This window comes from Quercus robur, chromosome 9 (genome assembly GCF_932294415.1).
Source record: "Quercus robur chromosome 9, dhQueRobu3.1, whole genome shotgun sequence".
NCBI lineage: Eukaryota > Viridiplantae > Streptophyta > Magnoliopsida > Fagales > Fagaceae > Quercus > Quercus robur.
Genome location: NC_065542.1, coordinates 22,010,322 through 22,029,500, shown reverse-complemented (window position 1 = coordinate 22,029,500; position 19,179 = coordinate 22,010,322). Strand labels below are relative to the sequence as shown.

Genomic DNA, 19,179 nt, shown 5'->3' with positions numbered 1-19,179 from the left:
AAAACCAGGTGGGGCCCCATGGAGTTAGATCCCTTGGAAGGGATCTTAGTTTTGATCTTTCTTTTTCTTCGTTTCAATTTTGATTTCGCTTGTTTGCCTCCTCGGACTAACGTAACCCTTTCTTTGGGCTTTGCAGACAAGGCGCATACGACTCCTCGGCTAAGTTTGGTTAACATCCCAGCACTCAATTTCCTTCTGAGGTATGAAATTTACGTGAGTGTAGACGGGCAATTGTGGGCTACACCTCTGATTTTGGACTACGAACCCCTTACTCGTGCTCTAGTGGACGCCGGTCAAGCAATCAGGGCTGGCAGTCCGCGATTAGCACGAATCGACGTCTCCATACCAGGTTTTCTCGATTTGAGAGATTTACCTCTTGTCCAGCTGCCTGCTTAGCGTGCTTTTCCCGCAATAGTTGTCCCAGAGGAAGAAGCCGGTTCCTCGCACTTGTCTTTGGAAGATCAGATAGACCAGTTCCATTTCGCCGATGAGGGAGAGGTGTCAGCCAGGCCAGTAGAGCTCTCGGACTCTGATTCAGACTTAGACCGCGCCTTGGCAGCCCCTGATCTTGGTTTAGTAATCGCACAAGTTGATACCAACCAAGAGGTTGAAGAAGAAGGAATGGATCTGAAACCAAGGTATGGTCTCAGGGGCCTCTTTTCCAATAGGAACAAAGGGCAGTCCTCCAAGGATGTCCTGAAGGAACAGCCGACCTCCAAGGCTCCTCCTCCTCTTCCTCCCACATCGGATGCGACACTGCAGCCTATGCCCAATTTGAGGCGAAAAAGGCCTGTGGAGGAATTGGAGGAGGGCGAGGTTGGCCATGAAAAAGCCAAGACTCAAAAGAAAGGTAAAGAGACCAAAGAGCCTAAGGAGAAAAGGACCAGGTCCATTGATAGCCGAGACGAGGCGGCTATTTGGAGGGAACAGCGGATATGGTCGCCACGGCTCGAACTGGACGGCGCCCCAATTTCCTGGGATGCGACCCTGTGGGAATCCCAGCGAGGGCAGGCGTCATTCTTGGTTGAGGCCCTGCAGCAGCCTCTTCTTTTGCCTCGCGATATGAAGGGTCTCCGGGATACTCGACAACCAGACCTCTTCATGTCGCTAAAGAGGGACATGGCTATGGTAAGTAAAAACTTCTCCTATCTCATTCTCTTGTTACGTATCTATTTATTCATCATTCTCTTTTAATTAGGCCTTTACTTTTCTAGCGCAGGTCACTCAACAAATCTATGTTGCTGAGGAATGGGCCAAGAAGGCTCGTGAGGACCTACACAGTGAGGCTCAGTCCCGCTGTGTTGCCAAGAAGACTGCTGGCGACCTTAGGCAGGAAAATGATCGCCTGAGCAGTGAAGTAAAGGAGGCAAAAAAGGGTCGTGTGAGCGCGGAGGCCGGCCTTAAAAACGCCACTAAGCAGGCTGATGATCTGTGCATACAGCTCCGCCAGTCCGAGGAAAAACTCATGATAGAGAAGCAGGCGGTTTCAGATCTCAAGGCCGAGCTTGCGAAGGTCAAGGAGGAGGCCCGCTTGGCCAGGGAGGTGGCCGAGAAAGCAGTGGCAACCTCTTATGATCGCGGAGTCAGGGACACTGAGATCAGGCTGACCGAGGAGGTGGCCGCTATATGTAGGGATTATATCACCATGTCTTGGGGTGTAACCTTGGATCGGGCAGCAGTCCCAGCGGACTCCGATCTCTGGAAAGTTGAGAATATCTTTTTTCCGGAGGATATTCGTGAGATCCCCGACGTGGTTGCCCCTGAAGAGCCTCTCCTAACGAAGGCCTTAGCCTCAGACTCCCCCATGCCTGAAGTTGAGGATGCGTAGCCGGCCGTGAAGGACAAGTTGTCCGAGGACAGTCTTTCAATCAGGGAGGTTGTTGTATAAGCTAATGAGACTGTTTTGGGACCCCAGGCAACAGACGATCAGCCCGGGCCTACTCAGGGTTCAGACTTAGGAAAGTAGTGTAGGATTTTATTTGTTTTACCCTTCATATTTTGTTTTGTTAATGTTTGTAAAAGGACCGCTTTTGGATTTTAATGAGAAGAGTTGTTTTCCTTTAAATCTTGTTGTTTTACTTTCTCTTCTGTTTTCATTATGAATGGATGTCTATTATGTCATTAACTGTTGAAAACCAAGCATAAGTGAATGAATATATGGAAAAATGATAGACGATAATTAGACAAAATGGCTGCAAGGTTAATTTCCCCCAAGTCTGTGGCCCAAGGGGCCATGCAGGACTTGGGTTCTGTTTAACACATAGTGAAAATAACTGCGAGGTTAATTTCCTCCAAGTCTGTGGTCCAAGGATCCAGGCAGGACTTGGGTTCTGTTTAACACTTAGTGAAAATAGCTGCGAGGTTAATTTCCCCTAAGTCTGTGGTCCGAGGAGCCAAGTAGGACTTGGGTTCTGTTTAACACTTAGTGAAAATAGTTTCGAGGTTAATTTCCCCTAATTCTGTGGTCCGAGGAGCCAGGCAGGACTTGGGTTCTGTTTAACACTTAGTGAAAATAGCTTCGAGGTTAATTTCCCCTAAGTCTGTGGTCCGGGAAGCCAGGCAGGACTTGGGTTCTGTTTAACACTTAGTGAAAATAGTTTCGAGGTTAATTCCCTCCAAGTCTGTGGTTCGAGGAGCCAGGCAGGACTCGGGTTCTATTTAACACTTAGTCCAAGTAGCTGTACGGTAATGCGACGTCAAGAATTATGTCTTTCATTAATAACGGTACCTTTTTAGGTTATTTACATTCCAAGGGTGTGGCACTACATGTTCATCCAAATCTTCCAAAAAGTAGGCTCTTATGTCGGCTACGGAAGTGATACAGTATGGGCCTTCCCAGTTTGGTTCGAGTTTTCTCCATGCAGGATTCCTCGCGGAGCCTAGGACCTTCCTCAGTACTAGATCCCCTGGCGCCAATGGTCTTGACTTCACCTTGGCGTTGTAACCTTGAGCTTTTGCTGATAGTATGCTAGGTGGACCATTGCACTTTCCCTTCTTTCCTCGATGAGGTCCAAGCTTTTCTCCAGAAGTTTGTTATTAGCAATGGGGCTGAAGGTAGTAGTCCTCTGTGTTGGGAAGTTTATCTCCAGTGGGATGACAGCCTCGGCTCCGTAAGTCATTGAAAAGGGGGTTTCTCCCGTGGACCTGCGAGGTGTGGTGCGGTATGTCCACAAGACATGGGCTAACTCTTCAACCCACCTCCCTTTCGCGTCGTCCAACCTCTTTTTCAGCCCATTCACTATGGTTTTATTGATGGCTTCCGCTTGCCCATTAACCTGTGGGTAAGCCGATGTGGAGTATCGGTTGATAATTCCCAACTCATTACAGTATCTTCTGAAGGCTTTGCTGTCAAATTGGAGGCTGTTGTCCGAGATCAGGGTGTGCGGGGTCCCAAACCTAGTGATAATATTTTTCCAAACAAACTTCTTGACATCGACGTCCCTAATATTTGCCAATGCCTCAGCTTCGACCCACTTTGTGTAGTAATTGGTGCTGACAAGAAGAAATTTCTTGTTACCTGCCGCTTTGGGGAATGGTCCTAGTATGTCTAGGCCCCATTGTGCAAATGGCCAAGGGCTGGACAGCGGATTAAGTTCTCCACCTGGCTGGTGTATGTTCGGGGCGAACCTTCGTCACTGGTCGCACTTCTTCACATATTCCAAAGCCTCCTTATGCAAGCTCGGCCACCAGTAACCCATCGTTATGGCCCTATAGGACAGGGACCTACCCCCCGTATGACTTCCGCAAATTCCTTCATGTAACTCCTCCAGGATGAGTTCAGTATCCTCTAGGTGCACATACAGCAGATATGGCCCTGAGAATGAGCGTCTATAAAGTTTGGAGTCCTCGGACAACCAGAATCGAGAAGCTTTCCTCCTGATTTTGTCGGCCTCAACCTTATCGTCTGGCAAGGTGTCGTGCTTTAGGAACTGCACCAGAGGATCCATCCAGCTAGGTCCTGCCCTGACGTTGTGTACTCGAATTCCGTTGGCCTTCTCTGTTGTTGGGCGGTAGAGATCTTCTACTAAAATAACCCGAGGAAGTGGTTGGGTCGAGGAGGTGGCCAGCGTTGCGAGAGAATCAGCATGGGTGTCCCCGCTCCTGGGTACATGCGTTAAACGGAAGTGATAGAAATGGGTCTGCAGGTGCTTAGCCCGGGCCAGGTACTCTTGCATTCTTTCATCCTTTGCCTCCAACTCCCCGATTACTTGTCCCACGATGAGTCTCGAATCCGAGAACATGTTTACGAATTTTCCACCCAATTTCCAGATCATCGACATTCCCTCCAATAGCGCCTCATACTCGGCTTCGTTATTCGTGGCTGAGAATCCGAGCCTCAACGACTTTTCTATGGTTATCCCTTCGGGAGAGACCAGAACGAGCCCCACCCCTGAGCCCATTTGGTTCGCTGCATCGTCAATGTGTGCTTTCCACCAATTGTGTTCATGGTGAGAGACTGTGCTGATTAGTTTCTCATCAGCACTTAGTGATCCCGACTCTCCCCTTCCTTCTAGTGTGGGCTCCGCAAATTCGGCTACTAGATCGACGAGGACCTGACCTTTTACTGCGGTGCGAGGCATGTATCTAATGTCGAAGGCGCCCATAATCGTTCCCCATTTTGCAATTCTGCTTGTGTAGTCGGCACTGCGGAGGACGGATTTCAACGAAAGTTGAGTTAGCACAACTACAGTATGTGCCTGAAAATAGTGGGGGAGCTTCTACGTGGCTTGTACAACGGCCAAGATAGCTTTTTCGAGGGGAAGATACCGGGTCTCTGCCTCCTGCAGCGATTTGCTCACGTAATAGACGGGTCGCTGCGTGCCGTTGTCTTCTCAGATTAGCACTAAGCTCACCGCATGCGTGGCTACTGCGATGTAGGCGAACAACACCTCGTCGGCATCGGGACTAGACATAATCGGCAGTCGGGCGAGGTATTCCTTGAGCTATTGGAAAGCTAAAGCACACTTCTCAGTCCATTCGAAACCCTTCCACTTATGCAATAGGAGGAAGAAAGGCCTGCATCTGTCCGCTGAGCGGGAGATGAAACGGTTTAAAGCAGCTATCATGTCGGTGAGCTTCTGGACCTCTTTGGGATTCCGAGGAGGCTGCAGGCTATGAATGGCCCTTATTTGGTCAAGGTTGACTTTTATACCTCTGCGGGTCACCATATAGCCTAAGAATTTTCCTGATCCCACCCCAAATGAACATTTGGAAGCGTTCAGTCGCAGCTTGTACTTTCTCAGAATTTGAAAGATGTCGCCGAGGTCTCCAATGTGGTCGGCCACCAATTTGCTTTTTACCACCATGTCATCTATATACACTTCAACGCTCTTACCCATCTGCTGTTCAAACATCCTAGTCATCATCTTTTGATAGGTTGACCCAGCATTCTTCAAGCCGAAAGGCATCACCTTATAATGATAGTTTCCGACTGGGGTGACAAAAGCAGTTTTTTCTTGGTCTTCAGCAGCCAAGGATATCTGATGGTAGCCTTGGAAGGCGTCCAAAAAACTCGTTTGGGGGTGTCCGACAGTCGAATCTACCAATCGGTCTATTCGTGGCATGGGGAAAGGATCCTTCGGGCAGGCCTTGTTTAGGTCCGTGAAGTCTACGCAGACCCGCCATTTCCCACTTTTCTTTTTTACCACGATTGTGTTGGCTAACCATTCGGGGTAGAATACTTCTTTGATAGCCCCTGCTTTCTTCAATTTTGCGACCTTTTCTCTCACGACGTCTGCATGTTCTTTTGACGGTCGCCGATGAGGTTGCTTCTTAGGCGTTATAGCCGGGTTAACATCAAGGTGATGGCAGATGAGATCTGAGTCAACCTCGGGGGCCTCATAGGGATCCCAGGCGAATACGTCCGCATTCCGTCTAAGAAAATCAATTAGTGTTGACTTCTCCTGGGGTGGTAATTCTGAGCCGATCTGAAAAAACCTTTCAGGGTCTGATCCGACGAGTACTTTCTCCAGATCCTCACAGCTCGCCTCCGTGGCCGGTCCTCCACCACCCGCAGTTGGGACCGGGGTCATTAATTGCTATAAGCTGTTCTTGGTCGAAGTGGAAGGTTCACCATTCGGTCGTCGTGAGATTGCCGACACCATGCATTGCCTAGCCATTCCTTGGTTCCCTATTATTTCTTTGACTTGACCTCCTGACAGATACTTCACTTTTTGGTGCAAGGTTGATGGCACAGCCTCTAGTGCATGAAGCCACGGTCGGGCCACAATAGCTGTGTAGGGGGAGTACGCGTCTACTACAATGAATTTCACCTCCACCACGTCTGAGTCTGTCTGCACAGGCAACCTAATCATGCCTTTCGGGGTGACGATTTTTCCTTCAAAGCTGACTAGAGGGGAATCGTATGGCGATAGGTCTTCTGGCTTCAAGTTCAACCCCTTATACAAGTTAGGGTACATTACTTCCACGGCGCTGCCTTGATCAACTAACACCCTTTTCACGTCATAACCCCCAATTCTAAGCGTGACGACTAGGGCATCATCGTGGGGTTGAAGGGTTCCTTGTTTGTCCTCCTCTGAGAACCCGATTAAGGGTGTGGCAATCACTCTGGCTCTCTTGGATTCCCTGTCGTCCGGCTTAGTCGGGAACTTGCCCACTGAAATTACTTTAAAAGGGCTGGAATTGGTCCTTCCAGGTGCGGCAAGAATGACATTTATTGTGCCAATGGGTGGCCTTAATGTACTTTGTCTGGTTTCGATATTCGACTATTCCTACCATCCTTCAGGGCGATGCAACAGATGCCTCAACTTCCCTTCTTGGACAAGCCGGTCCAAGTGGTTTTTGAGATTCCTGCAATCATCGGTGGTGTGACCTGGCTCTTGATGGTACGCGCAATACAGATTCTGATTACGTTTCGAGGGGTCACCTGCCATCCTGTTCGGCCATTGAAAGAAAGGTTCGCACTTCACCTTCTCCAGGATCTTGTGTAATGGTTCTCGAAACACAGCATGGACTGCTTGAGCCCCAGTAGATCCAGACTGTTTCGCGTAGTCTCTTTTCGGCCTGTTACTGCCGTTAAAGCGGTCCGACCTGAAGTCCCTCCTCTCTTGAGGGACAACCTTCGCTTTACCCTTCCCTATTTGCTGGTCCTCCTCGACCCTTTTGTACTTGTCAATTCTGTCCATGAGTTGGCGTACGCTGGTGATTGGCTTCCCAGTGAGGGACTTTCTTAAGCCATGCACTGTCGGCAGGCCCCTTTTGAACGTACTAATGGCGACGTCATTGTAATTTTCTTCTATCTCATTATACATTTTCCAGTACCTGTCTGAGTAAGCCTTCAGCATCTCTCCTTCCTGCATGGACAAGGATAGGAGGGAATCTAGGGGCCGAGGGACTCTATTGCTGGTAATGAAGCGAGAACCAAAAGCCTGTGTCAGCTGTTTAAAGGAATCTATGGAATTCGGCTGGAGGGCATCAAACCATCTCATCGCCATAGGTCCCAAGCTGGACGGAAACACTTTACACATTAACGCCTCATCCCTGGAATGGACGGCCATCCTTTGATTAAATTGGCTTACATGCTCTACTGGGTCAGTCCGACCATTGTATGTGGCAAACGTTGGTTGATGGAACCGCCGAGGAAGCACTGCCCTCTCTATTCTAAGGGTAGATTTTGGGGCCCAGGCCCAGCAAGTAAGTGGTTTTGGCCCAAAAGACCCTAGACAATGAATTTGTAGAGAGTGGGTTACAGAATTAGGGCTGGACGAAGTGAACGTTAATTAGTTATATGCCATGCAACAGTCTGAATGTGAGAATGTTCTATTTATGTTCACAGGATACTGGTCCGAAGAGACGTATGAGTGCATCTCTTGCTCTGATTACAGAATTCTTTAATCTCTCTCTCTCTCTTTTTCTGTAAATTTCCGATCCCCTCTTCATGGGGATTTCCTTATCTTATATAGCCTCCTTAAATTGATAAGGGCCTTACACTTGTTAACCATCTGGACCTTCACTTGAGTGCCTGTCCCATCGGACATCCACCTTATCTTTCTGTGAGTTGCATTGGTCAATGTAACACTGTTCGCCTGTCTTCTCCACATTAATGCGGCTGAAAAAGTAGCTTTCTTGCATTTAATGTGGCAGTTGTGGTTTCTCCCTAGATGTCTTACATTTTCCTCTTTCCTGCGGTGTGAGGCTCATCCTACTACCCACGTTTGTCTGGGATGGTTCTCCAATGTGGAGGTGGCGCACATTGGGCCCATATTTGTGTGTTCGAGGAGACATTCCTCCTCAGACGTCTTTTAAAATAAATTGGGCTCAACAGGATTGGACCAGAAGTCTTTTGGTCCCCCTTTTCCCTTTTGGTCATGGTTGGGCTCCGTGCGGGGCCCAAGACCCATTGTTGACTTTGGGGATTTTACCCCTACAAGATTAAACAAAAATAATTTTATTATAAAAAAATGATAATGATGTAGCAAATTATGGAGAGGTCAATAAAAAATCAAAAGTTTTGGTTATATATATATAGATAATATATGCAAATAATCTTATATAAATTTTCACTTAATAAGTTAGAGGAGATTCTTAATATCCTTTTAATTATTATTAACTCAGCAGATCGTGCGTTTCTTAAAAAAAAAAAAAAAAAAAAAAAACAACTCATGTAATGTATTAATATAATATAGTTTTTTTTTTATTATTATCGTTACTAATAGGCATTATAATAAATAAATGACCAATACAAGAAAAAAAATAAAATAAATGATAGTGTATATAAAAATAAATATTCTACAATTAAGAATTTATTGTAATTGTATTTGTATATAGAATTATATATATTCTAATATTTAAAAAAAAATGATGTTTTAAGATTCTAAAAGATGGTTTAAATATAGAATGAAATTTAAATTTAGTTAGAAAATACATGTAAGGATACGGTTTACAGCCCAAGCCTAAGATGTATGGGATCTTGGCCTAATGAGCCTAGTGCAATAAATTTGTAGAGAGTGGGTCAAAGAACTAGGCCCTAATGAGTTGGACAAAGGCTAATACTGAATTAAATGAAGATCAAACAGATAAGAGGTTTTGATATCAATAGACTTTCAGTCCGAGGAGGTCACACTTGTATAAATTGATCACAATTGAATATAATGACAATTTAGATTGTTACAGTGCTCTCTCCTTATTTTTTCGATCCCTTTCCTCATGGAAGGTCCCTTACATTATATAGTTCCCTTCAGATCATTTTGATCCTACACTTGTTGGTCATTTGAGCTCTTATTTGAGTATCTGTCCCATCAGACACCCTTTTTGGCTTTCTGTGAGTTATGGTGGCTAAGGCAGCACTGTTCAGGAGTCTTTTCCACATAAATGCAGCTAGAAAAATAACTGCAGTGCATTCAATGTGGTGGTAGCAACTTTCCCTTAGATATTTTTGGATTCCCCTCTTTTTCATATGTTCATGATGCACGTCCCTATCAATAGAGCTTCTTGGAAGGTCACCTCGATTGTTGGAGTACATATTTGAATTGTACTTATCGTATTTGAGGAGTTATTCCTCCTCGGACCAACTTCCCGTTCTTATCTTGCCCCTTAACCCTTGAGCCTGAATCATTCATTATTATTTGCTCCTCCTCGGATTGCTCATACTCTCGGACTAAGCCCAAGGCCCAATATATGATTTGGGCCCTTATCCCTACAATACATACTAGAGTTATAACTTAAAAAATTGTGAATGCTTAAAAGCTTATATGAAAAAAATGCAATATGGTAGTGGTAACCTGTAACCACCCACCTATTAGGTTGGATGATAGTGAAACGTCCCCCCCACCCCCCATGCCTTTGAGCTTGGGGGTTGAGAAAGGGTCAAGGGGAGCACTTTAGGATAGATTTGTAATTGATTAAAAAAAAAAAAAAATACAATGAGGTAAACCAAAAGTTAAATGTCTTATGCTTTATATAGATTTTAAAGGTAAATTATTATTTTCATCCCTAATTTTTATATCGTGTGTCAATTTGGTGTTTAACATTTCAAATATATCAATTTAGTTTCTAATCTTTTGGTATTGTGCCAAAATAGTTCATGTTGTTAAGTGATATATGTAAAATGCTGACCTTGCTAACAGCTAACATAAGATATTATTTTCATCACATAGACCATCATGTGTATTGTCATGTTAGCATAATCTAATATATATAATATGACCACAACCTTTTGTACTATAACTCTGATGTGACAAATTATGTGTAGTAGAAAAATATGATGAGTTCATATAAAATTAATAGGCAGTCATTTATAGTTTGCCACCTCAGAGTTGTGAGAAATGTTGTGACCCTAGTATTAATTGCATTTGAGAAGCATGAACAGAAAACTAGATTCTATTGTAGAATCTCAAAAAAATAATTCGTTGACACTACTATTTGCGCTTCATGGGTCCAGTCTTGTACCCAGACTTACATGGCTTGCCCCAAGGAGTAAGAGAACACCTTCCATGATTCCCACTACTCTTGCTTCTACCCTCACCTCCACCATGAGGATGATCTACTGGATTCATAGCCACTCCTCGAACTACTGGTCTTCGTCCCAACCACCGGCTTTGCCCAGCCTTCCTAAGCTTTTGAGCCCTATGGCTTGGGTTTGACACCATACCAATTGTGGCCCGGCACCGTGAATCAATCAACTTCTCAGCACCTGAAGGCATTTTAGTTAAACAGTATCTAGACGTCGGCTCTTTCAAGATCTTTGCACAAGTTCCTGCAGCTCGAACTAGCTTGCCACCTTGACCCGGGTTGGCCTCAATGTTGTGGATCATTGTTCCAATACGCATAGCAGCAAGTGGCATACAACTCCCTCTTTGTGAATTTATGTCAAGATGAAGCATCTGGTTCATCATGCTCTCACGCAAACTATGAGTGCCAACTAGATCTATGAAAATTGAAACAAAGAACAAAAAGATTTTGTTCAAAAAATTTGCATTCTGATTAGTTTCATAAAGCAATGCACTCGTATAAAATTAAGCCTAGCACAACTAGCAAGGCTACTTAGGTTGAATTCTTAGTCTTTTCACTATGAAAATGCCAAACTGGCTTCTCACAACTATGACTGAGAATTTGACTTAAGTAATTAGAACTTCAATTTCCCAAGAACCAAAGCAACAATAATATTGAAATTCCAAATTTTCTTCTACTTTGCAGCAATCAAGCAGAAACTTGGATTCAAAGCCCCAAATGAGATTTATATTGCAATTTGGCCAAGTAAATTAGAGTTCATCACATATTCAGAATTAAAAATAATAATAAGAATAATAATCAAATTCTCATTCTTTTTACCACTTCCTTCATTTTCTTTGCAACCAAACAGTAAATTTGACCCCAAAAAGGATTCAAATTTTAAGTTTCCATTCTCTCCCTCAGTTCTCTCAACAACCAAACACCAACAAAATTGGGGGAAAAATAATTCATTTCCATTCTCTCCCTTAGTTTTCTCAACAACCAAGCACTAAATACACATTTTTTATAAATAAATAAATAAATTTATGTCAGTGTAGACTGTTTTCTTGGCAACCAAACAAGGGGCAGAGAGAGAGAGAGAGAGAGAGAGAGAGAGAGAGAGAGAGAGAGAGAGAGAGAGAGAGAGAGAGTTGTGAAAAAGAAAAGTACGAGAGGAGAAATTGCAATGAGAAGCAATGTTGCTGTGGGTAGATTGGCGGATTGTAGAATGGACGAGGTTGTTAAAGAAGCTTGATGAAGCTCGCCAAAGAGCCATTGATCAAAGCCCTCTAGGGTTTAGGATTGTTTAATTTTGCCTGTTGTACTTAGACATAGCAAAACGGGTCAGAAAATTCTGACCCGAACCGACCCAAAAAATACATGGCCCGAACTCGATTTTTTTGACCCGAAGCAAAAATGGATTGACTTGTGACCCGACCCGTGTTTTTTTGCGGGTCAACCCGACTAACCAGCGACTCGACCCAAACCCGAACCATTTTTTAAAATTTTGTTTTATGGTAAAAAAATAAATAATGAAATTAAGACAATATTGGTTTAATTGCTTGTTGTGAATTTTAAGGAAACAATTAAGACATTTACATAACTACATGCAAATTAATTGAAAGATGAATGATTGAGCATTTTGTAATGAGTAAAAATTTTGAGATATCAAATAGGAAAATACATGTCAAGATAATTTGGTTAAAGTACAGTTAAAAACATAGATTTAAAATTGTAGACATGAGTGAGAAACATTCACAAATGTGTAAATAGTGAAGCCAAAGTATCAAATTAACAATTTATGTCCAAAATAAACGGCTTTTCAAATTAAATTGTGATATTTCTTAGAGAGTATGTGATGCAGATTAGTTAAGGAAGAATAAAATATTTTAATATTTTATGTTGTTTTCTTTTTTCTAGTTGAATTATGATTTTAATTGTTTTTCTTTTCCTAGTTAAATTGTTTTTCCTTTCTCAAGTAGAAGTAGGTTTATTATTTCTTTTCCTAAAAGGAGTAGAAGAAATTCTATTCCTATAAATACTCTTTATAGAGGGATTGATTATAGATGTTATGTGTTGATTAATAAAAGCTTGTTAGAGAGGTTTTCTCTATTATTTTGCCTACTAGCCTAGTGTTCTTGTGGAACTTAGGTTTGTGGAAGAGTTATAGTAATTGTGTGTTACAGATTTTACTTCTACATGCCTACGCTGCATCAGTTGGTATCAGAGCCAGGCTAGGTTCCTACTATGGTGCAAAGAGAAGTATGTAGGGGAAAACCTGTTGCCATAGATGACGTGTATGAATGCGATGAGGTTGCAAGCAATGCGCAAGTAGAAGTGTTCTTTCAACGAATAGAGGAGTGGTTTGATGCGCTTTCAAAGCAGCTCACTGCCTTAGCCGTTGGAAGTCAACCTCAAAACTACTATCCAAATCCATGTTTTGTGGAGGAGGAGGAGGATCTTGATATCGAGCAGGAGGGTTGTGATATCAAAGAGGATGGTGAATATATTGAAAGAGTTTGTCTAGTAGATTGAGATTCTCCACCAATTTATGATGACTATCCTGAAGATTTTAGTCAAGGAAAAAAGATTGAGCTTGATAAAAATAAAGTCACATACATACGAGATGAGCCCATAACTCACATCGTTGATGAGATTTTCGACATTCAAAAACAAAAAGTTATTAATCCCTTCTGGGAGGATTTTATTGAACAAGAATTGATAGAGGTCAATAAGAGGAGTGAACGAATGATTTTAAGTAATCTTTGTTGAGGAGGAAATATGAAGTTTTTGGATGTGTGCATGGATTCTTTTTTAGTATTTACTTCATATATCCCGCCGTGGCACAAGAAGTCAAGAATAAAAATCCGTACATCAAGATTTATTATGAGTGAGAAAAGATTGATAAATAGCATACTGATTCGTCTTGTCTTGCACAGAAGAATAGGATGGAGACGATTATTCAGGGTTCCAATTGATCGTGGAAGATTGCCACAAAACTTGAGGACGAGTTTTCCCTAACCTTGAGAGAATGATGCAGATTGGTTAAAGAAGAATAAAATATTTTAATATTTTATGTTGTTTTCTTTTTTTTAGTTGAATTAGGATTTTAATTGTTTTTCTTTTCCTAGTTAAATTGTTTTTCCTTTCTCAAGTAGAAGTAGGTTTATTATTTCTTTTCCTAAAAGGAATAGGAGAAATTCTATTCCTATAAATATTCTTTATAGAGAGGTTGATTATGGATGTTGTTGATTAATAAAAGCTTGTTAGAGAGGTTTTCTCTATTATTTTGCCTACTAGCCTAGTGTTCTTGTGCAACTTAGATTTTGTGGAAGAGTTGTAGTAATTGTGTGTTACAGATTTTGCTTCTATACGCCTACGCTGCATCAGTATGTTGCTTAACAATGATTTGATATTCATAAAAGACACCATGTATAAATAAGTAAACAATCAAATTTTAATGTATATTTCAAATTGAAATTGAGTGCCAACTACAATTGACAATAGATTATAAAATTAATTTTCAAGATTATAAATTTCTTATATGTTTTTATTATTTGTCAAATGAATTATTCAATAAGTCATTTGTAATTTTGTTTTATATTTTGGGATGTTGATATTGTGTAGAAATAAAACTTGTGTATTTGTTTTACTTATCTTTGTATTATTTTGTTTTAGATAGCTGTGGGGGTAAAATTCGCCAGTCAACATTGGGCCATGGTACTCGTACTAAGCCCAACCACAATAGGAAGCGAAGACGCGGGCAGAGGACCCCCCAGCCCAATCATGTTGGGCCAAGCTTACATAAGGGGCGTCCGAGGAGGAGTACCTCCTCGGACGCACTAAATGGGAGTCCGATTCACACCCTTTACATGGTGAAAGGTCATCCAAAATCAAGGGAAAATGCAGGACGTTTAGGGGGCAACCGCAACTGCCGCATTAAATGCAAGGAAGCTACTTTTCCAGCCACATTAATGTGGAAAGGACAGGAGAACAGAATTATCTTGGCCAGTGCAACTCACAGAAAAGAAGGAGGATGTCCTATGGGACAGGCACTCAAGTAGAGGTCTAGATGATTAACAAGTGGAGGGTCATTATCGTTCGTAGGATGCTATATAAGAAAAGAAAATCCCCATGGCCAAAGGAGGAAGAGAAGAAAAGGAAAAGAAAAGGAGAGAGGGAGGAGTTCTGTAAACAAAGCAGAAGATACAACCCCACGAACTGTTGTCCTAGGAAGCTTAATGGAATATCCCTATGTTTAAATGGTTACATGGCTTGCTTATAACTACGTTTACTCTGTCAAGACCTAGTTCTGTGACCTACTCTCTATAAATTCATTGTTGAGGGTCTTTTGGGCTAGGATCGCTCATCTGCTGGGCCTGGGCCCCAAAAATCGCCCTTACAATTGGCACCGTCTGTGGGGAAGAACTTGTGTCTCGACAAGTGAAACAATAAGGGGTGGAAGGATCAGGTCTGCGCCAAACCGGTCGTGCCGAATCTTAACGACAGGACAACTTTCTAAATCTCAAACGAGCGAAGGACCAGGATAATCAACGAGAGGGCAGTGTGAACACCTCTCACACGAATAGAAGCCGCTCAAAAGGGAAGGGTCACGCGTCCCACAAGCACAACGAGCGAAAGGCTCTACAGTAAGAGATTGACGATTTGAAGAAGAAGCTGCGTCGAGCCCAGCGAAAACGTCCTTCACCCGGCTCGGACACTAGCAGCGGTGAGGATGGCGAATACAGACGAAGGTCAAGAACCCCTCCGAGCGAGACGTTTTCCTATGAGGAAGAACGGCCTCGCAAACGCGGCCGTAAAAGCTCGTCTTACCAAGACCTGGCCAATGACGCCATGATCAAGGCCCTGTATCGCATCTCCTAAGTCGCCATTCACACGTAGAATAGAAAGGGCAGTGCTTCCTCGGCGGTTCAATCAGCCAACGTTTGCCATATACAATGGTCAAACTGACCCAGTGGAGCACGTGAGCCAATTCAACCAGAGGATGGCCGTCAACTCCAGGGACGAGGCGTTAATGTGTAAGGTGTTTCCATCCAGCTTGGGACCCCTGGCAATGAGATGGTTTGATGCCCTCCCGCCGAATTCCATAGATTCCTTTAAACAGCTGACGCAGGCTTTTGGTTCCCACTTCATCACTAGCACTAGAGTCCCTCGGCCCCTCGACTCCCTCTTATCTCTATCCATGCAGGAGGGAGAAACACTGAAGGCCTACTCGGACAGATATTGGGAAACATACAACGAGATAGAAGGAAACTGCGATGACGTTGCCATTAGTACATTCAAAAGGGGCCTGCCGATAGAGCATGGCTTGAGAAAGTCTCTCACTGGGAAGCCAGTCACCAACATGCGACAGCTCATGGACAGAATAGACAAGTAAAAAAGGGTCGAGGAGGACCAGCAGATTGGGAAGGGAAAGGTGAAGGTTGTCCCTCAAGAGAGGAGGGACTTCAGGTCGGACCGCTTTAGCAGTAGTAACCAGCCAAGAAGAAATTACATGGAACAGTCCGGACCTACTAGGGCTCAGGTAGTCCACGCTGTGTTCTGAGAACCATTGCACGAGATCCTGGAGAAAGTGAAGCGCGAACCCTTCTTTCAGTGGCCGAACAGGATGGCAGGCGACCCCTCAAAAACGCAATCAGAATCTGTACTGCGCGTACCATCAAGAGCCCGGTCACACCACCGACGAGTGCAGGAACCTGAAAAACTATTTGGATTGGCTTGTCCGAGAAGGAAAGCTAAGGCATCTATTGCACCGCCCTGAGCAGTCGAATGTCAAAACCAGACAAGGCGCATTAAGGCCACCCATAGGCACGATAAATGTCATTCTTGCCGCACCTGGGAGAACCGGTTCTGGCCCGTTCAGAGTAATGTCAGTGGGTAGGTTCCCGACGGAGCCAGGCGAAAGGGAATCCAAGAGAACCAGAGTGAGGGCCCCGCCATTAATCGGGTTCACGGAGGAGGATAAGGAAGGAACTATTCAACCCCATGAAGATGCCCTAGTCGTGACGCTCAGAATAGGAGGTTATGACGTTAAAAGGGTGTTAGTTGATCAAGGTAGCGCCGTGGAGATAATGTACCCAGATTTGTATAAGGGGCTGAACTTGAAGTAGGAAGACCTGTCGCCATACGATTCACCCCTGCTTAGCTTTGAAGGAAAAATCATCATCCCGAAAGGCATGATTAGGCTGCCTGTGCAAACAGAGTCAGAAGTAGTGGAAGTGGATTTCATCGTGGTAGATGCATACTCCCCCTACACAGCTATTGTGGCCCGGCCATGGCTTCATGCACTAGGGGCTGTGTCGTCAACCCTACACCAAAAAGTGAAGTATCCGTCAGAGGGTCGAATCAAAGAGATAGTAGGAAACCAAGGAATGGCCAGACAATGTATGGTGTCGGCAATCTCACTACGATCAAACAGCGAACCTTCCACTTCGGCCGGGAATAGCTTATAGCAATCAATGACCCTGGTCCCAACTGCGGGTAATGGAGGACCGGCCATGGAGGTGAGCTGTGAGGAGCTGGAGAAAGTGCTTGTCGGATCAGACCCTGAGAGGTTTTTTCAGATCTGCTCGGAATTACCAGCACAGGAGAAGTCAGTGCTAATTAATTTTCTTCGACGGAATGAGGACGTATTCGCTTGGGATCCTTACGAAGCCCCTGGGGTTGACTCAGACCTCATACGCCATCACCTTAATGTTAATCCGGCTATAACACCGAAGAAGCAACCTCCTTGGCGCCCGTCAAAGGAACATGCAAACGCTGTGAGAGAGGAGGTCGCAAAATTGAAGAGAGCTGGGGCTATCAAGGAAGTATTCTACCCCGAATGGTTGGCAAACACAGTCGTGGTAAAGAAGAAGAGCAGGAAATGGCGGGTCTGCGTGGACTTTACGGACTTAAACAAGGCCTGCCCGAAGGATCCTTTCCCAATGTCGCGGATAGACCGACTGGTAGATGCGATTGTCGGACATCCCCAAATGAGTTTTTTGGACGCTTTCCAGGGCTACCATCAGATATCCCTGGTCGCCGAAGACCAAGAAAAAACTGCTTTCGTCACCCCAGTTGGCAACTATCATTATAAGGTGATGCCCTTTGGCTTGAAGAATGCCGGGTTGACCTATCAAAGGATGATGACTAGAATGTTTGAACAGCAGATGGGCAAAACCGTTGAAGTGTATATAGACGACATGGTAGTAAAGAGCAAATTGGTGGCCGACCACGTCAAAGACATCGACGAAGTGTTTCAAATCCTGAGAAGGTACAAGCTGCGACTGAACGCATCCAAATGTTCATTTGGGGTGGGATCGGGGAAATTCATGGGCTATATGGTAACCCACCGAGGAATCGAGGTTAACCATGACCAAATAAGAGCCATTCATAGCATGCAGCCTCCTCGGAATCCCAAAGAGGTCCAGAAACTTACCGGCATGATAGCTACTTTAAACCGTTTCATCTCCTGCTCAGCGGACAGATGCAGGCCTTTTTTCCTCCTATTGCACAAGTGGAAGGGTTTTGAGTGGACTGAGGAGTGTGCTTTAGCCTTCCAACGGCTCAAGGAATACCTCGCCCGACCACCGATCATGTCCAGTCCCGACGCCGACGAGGTGTTGTTCGCATACATCGCAGTCGCCCCTCATGCGGTGAGCCTAGTGCTAATTCGAGAGGACAATGGCACACAGCGGCCCGTGTATTACGTAAGCAAATCGCTGCAGGAGGCAGAGACCCGGTACCTCCCCCTCGAAAAGGCAATATTGGCCGTCGTACAAGCCACGCGGAAGCTCCCCCACTATTTTCAGGCACATACAGTAGTCGTGCTAACCCAGCTTCCACTGAAATCAGTCCTCCGTAGCGCCGACTACACATGAAGAATAGCTAAATGGGGAACGATCCTGGGCGCCTTCGACAGTAGATACATGCCTCGCACCGCCATAAAGGGTCAGGTCCTCGCCGATCTAGTAGCTGAATTTGCGGAGCCCACCCTAGAAGGGGTGGAAGGGTCGGGATCACCAAATGCCGATGGGAAACTGGTCGGCGCGGTCTCTCAGCAAGAGCACAATAGGTGGAGAGCATACATCGATGGTGCAGCAAACCAAAAGGGCTTCAGGGTGGGACTCGTTCTAGTTTCTCCCGAAGGGTTAACCGTAGAAAAATCGTTGAGGCTCGGATTCTCGGCAACGAATAACGAAGTGGAGTATGAGGCATTGTTGGAGGGGATGTCTATGATCTGGAAATTGGGTGGGAAATGCGCGAGCATATTCTCGGATTCGAGACTCATAGTGGGACAAGTAAATGGGGAATTGGAGGCGAAGGATGAAAGAATGCGAGGGTACCTTGCCCGGGCTAAACGCCTGCAGACCCGTTTCGACGATTTCCGTTTAACGCATATACCCAGAAGCGGGAACACCCATGCTGATTCTCTCGTAACACTAGCCACCTCCTCGGCTCAGCCCCTTCCGCGGGTTATTTTAGTTGAAGACCTTTGCCGCCCAACAGAAAAGGAGCCCAACGGTATTCGGGTACACAACATCGGGGCAGGACCTAGTTGGATGGACCCTCTGGTGCTGTTCTTAAAGCACGACTCCTTACCGGACGATAAGGTTGAGGCTGACAAAATCAGGAGGAGAGCTTCTCGATTCTGGCTGTCCGAGGACTCCAAACTCTACAGACGTTCGTTTTCAGGGCCATACTTGCTGTGCGTGCATCTAGGGGCTA

General features: G+C 44.7%; 2 protein-coding genes across 2 annotated transcripts; both read right to left on the bottom strand.

Annotated features, from left to right (window-relative positions):
* Nucleotides 1-6,038: 6,038 nt before the first annotated feature.
* Nucleotides 6,039-6,893, bottom strand: LOC126700846 (uncharacterized). Its single transcript, XM_050399025.1, has 2 exons — nucleotides 6,736-6,893; nucleotides 6,039-6,648 (listed from the first exon to the last, which is right to left on the bottom strand). The coding sequence occupies exons 1-2, from the start codon at nucleotides 6,891-6,893 to the stop codon at nucleotides 6,039-6,041; spliced, it is 768 nt and encodes a 255-aa protein (XP_050254982.1).
* A 3,483-nt stretch (nucleotides 6,894-10,376) lies between these two features.
* Nucleotides 10,377-10,853, bottom strand: LOC126700025 (60S ribosomal protein L2, mitochondrial-like). Its single transcript, XM_050398007.1, has one exon. It carries the CDS (start codon nucleotides 10,851-10,853, stop codon nucleotides 10,377-10,379), a length of 477 nt encoding a protein of 158 aa, XP_050253964.1.
* Between the last annotated feature and the right edge of the window lie 8,326 nt (nucleotides 10,854-19,179).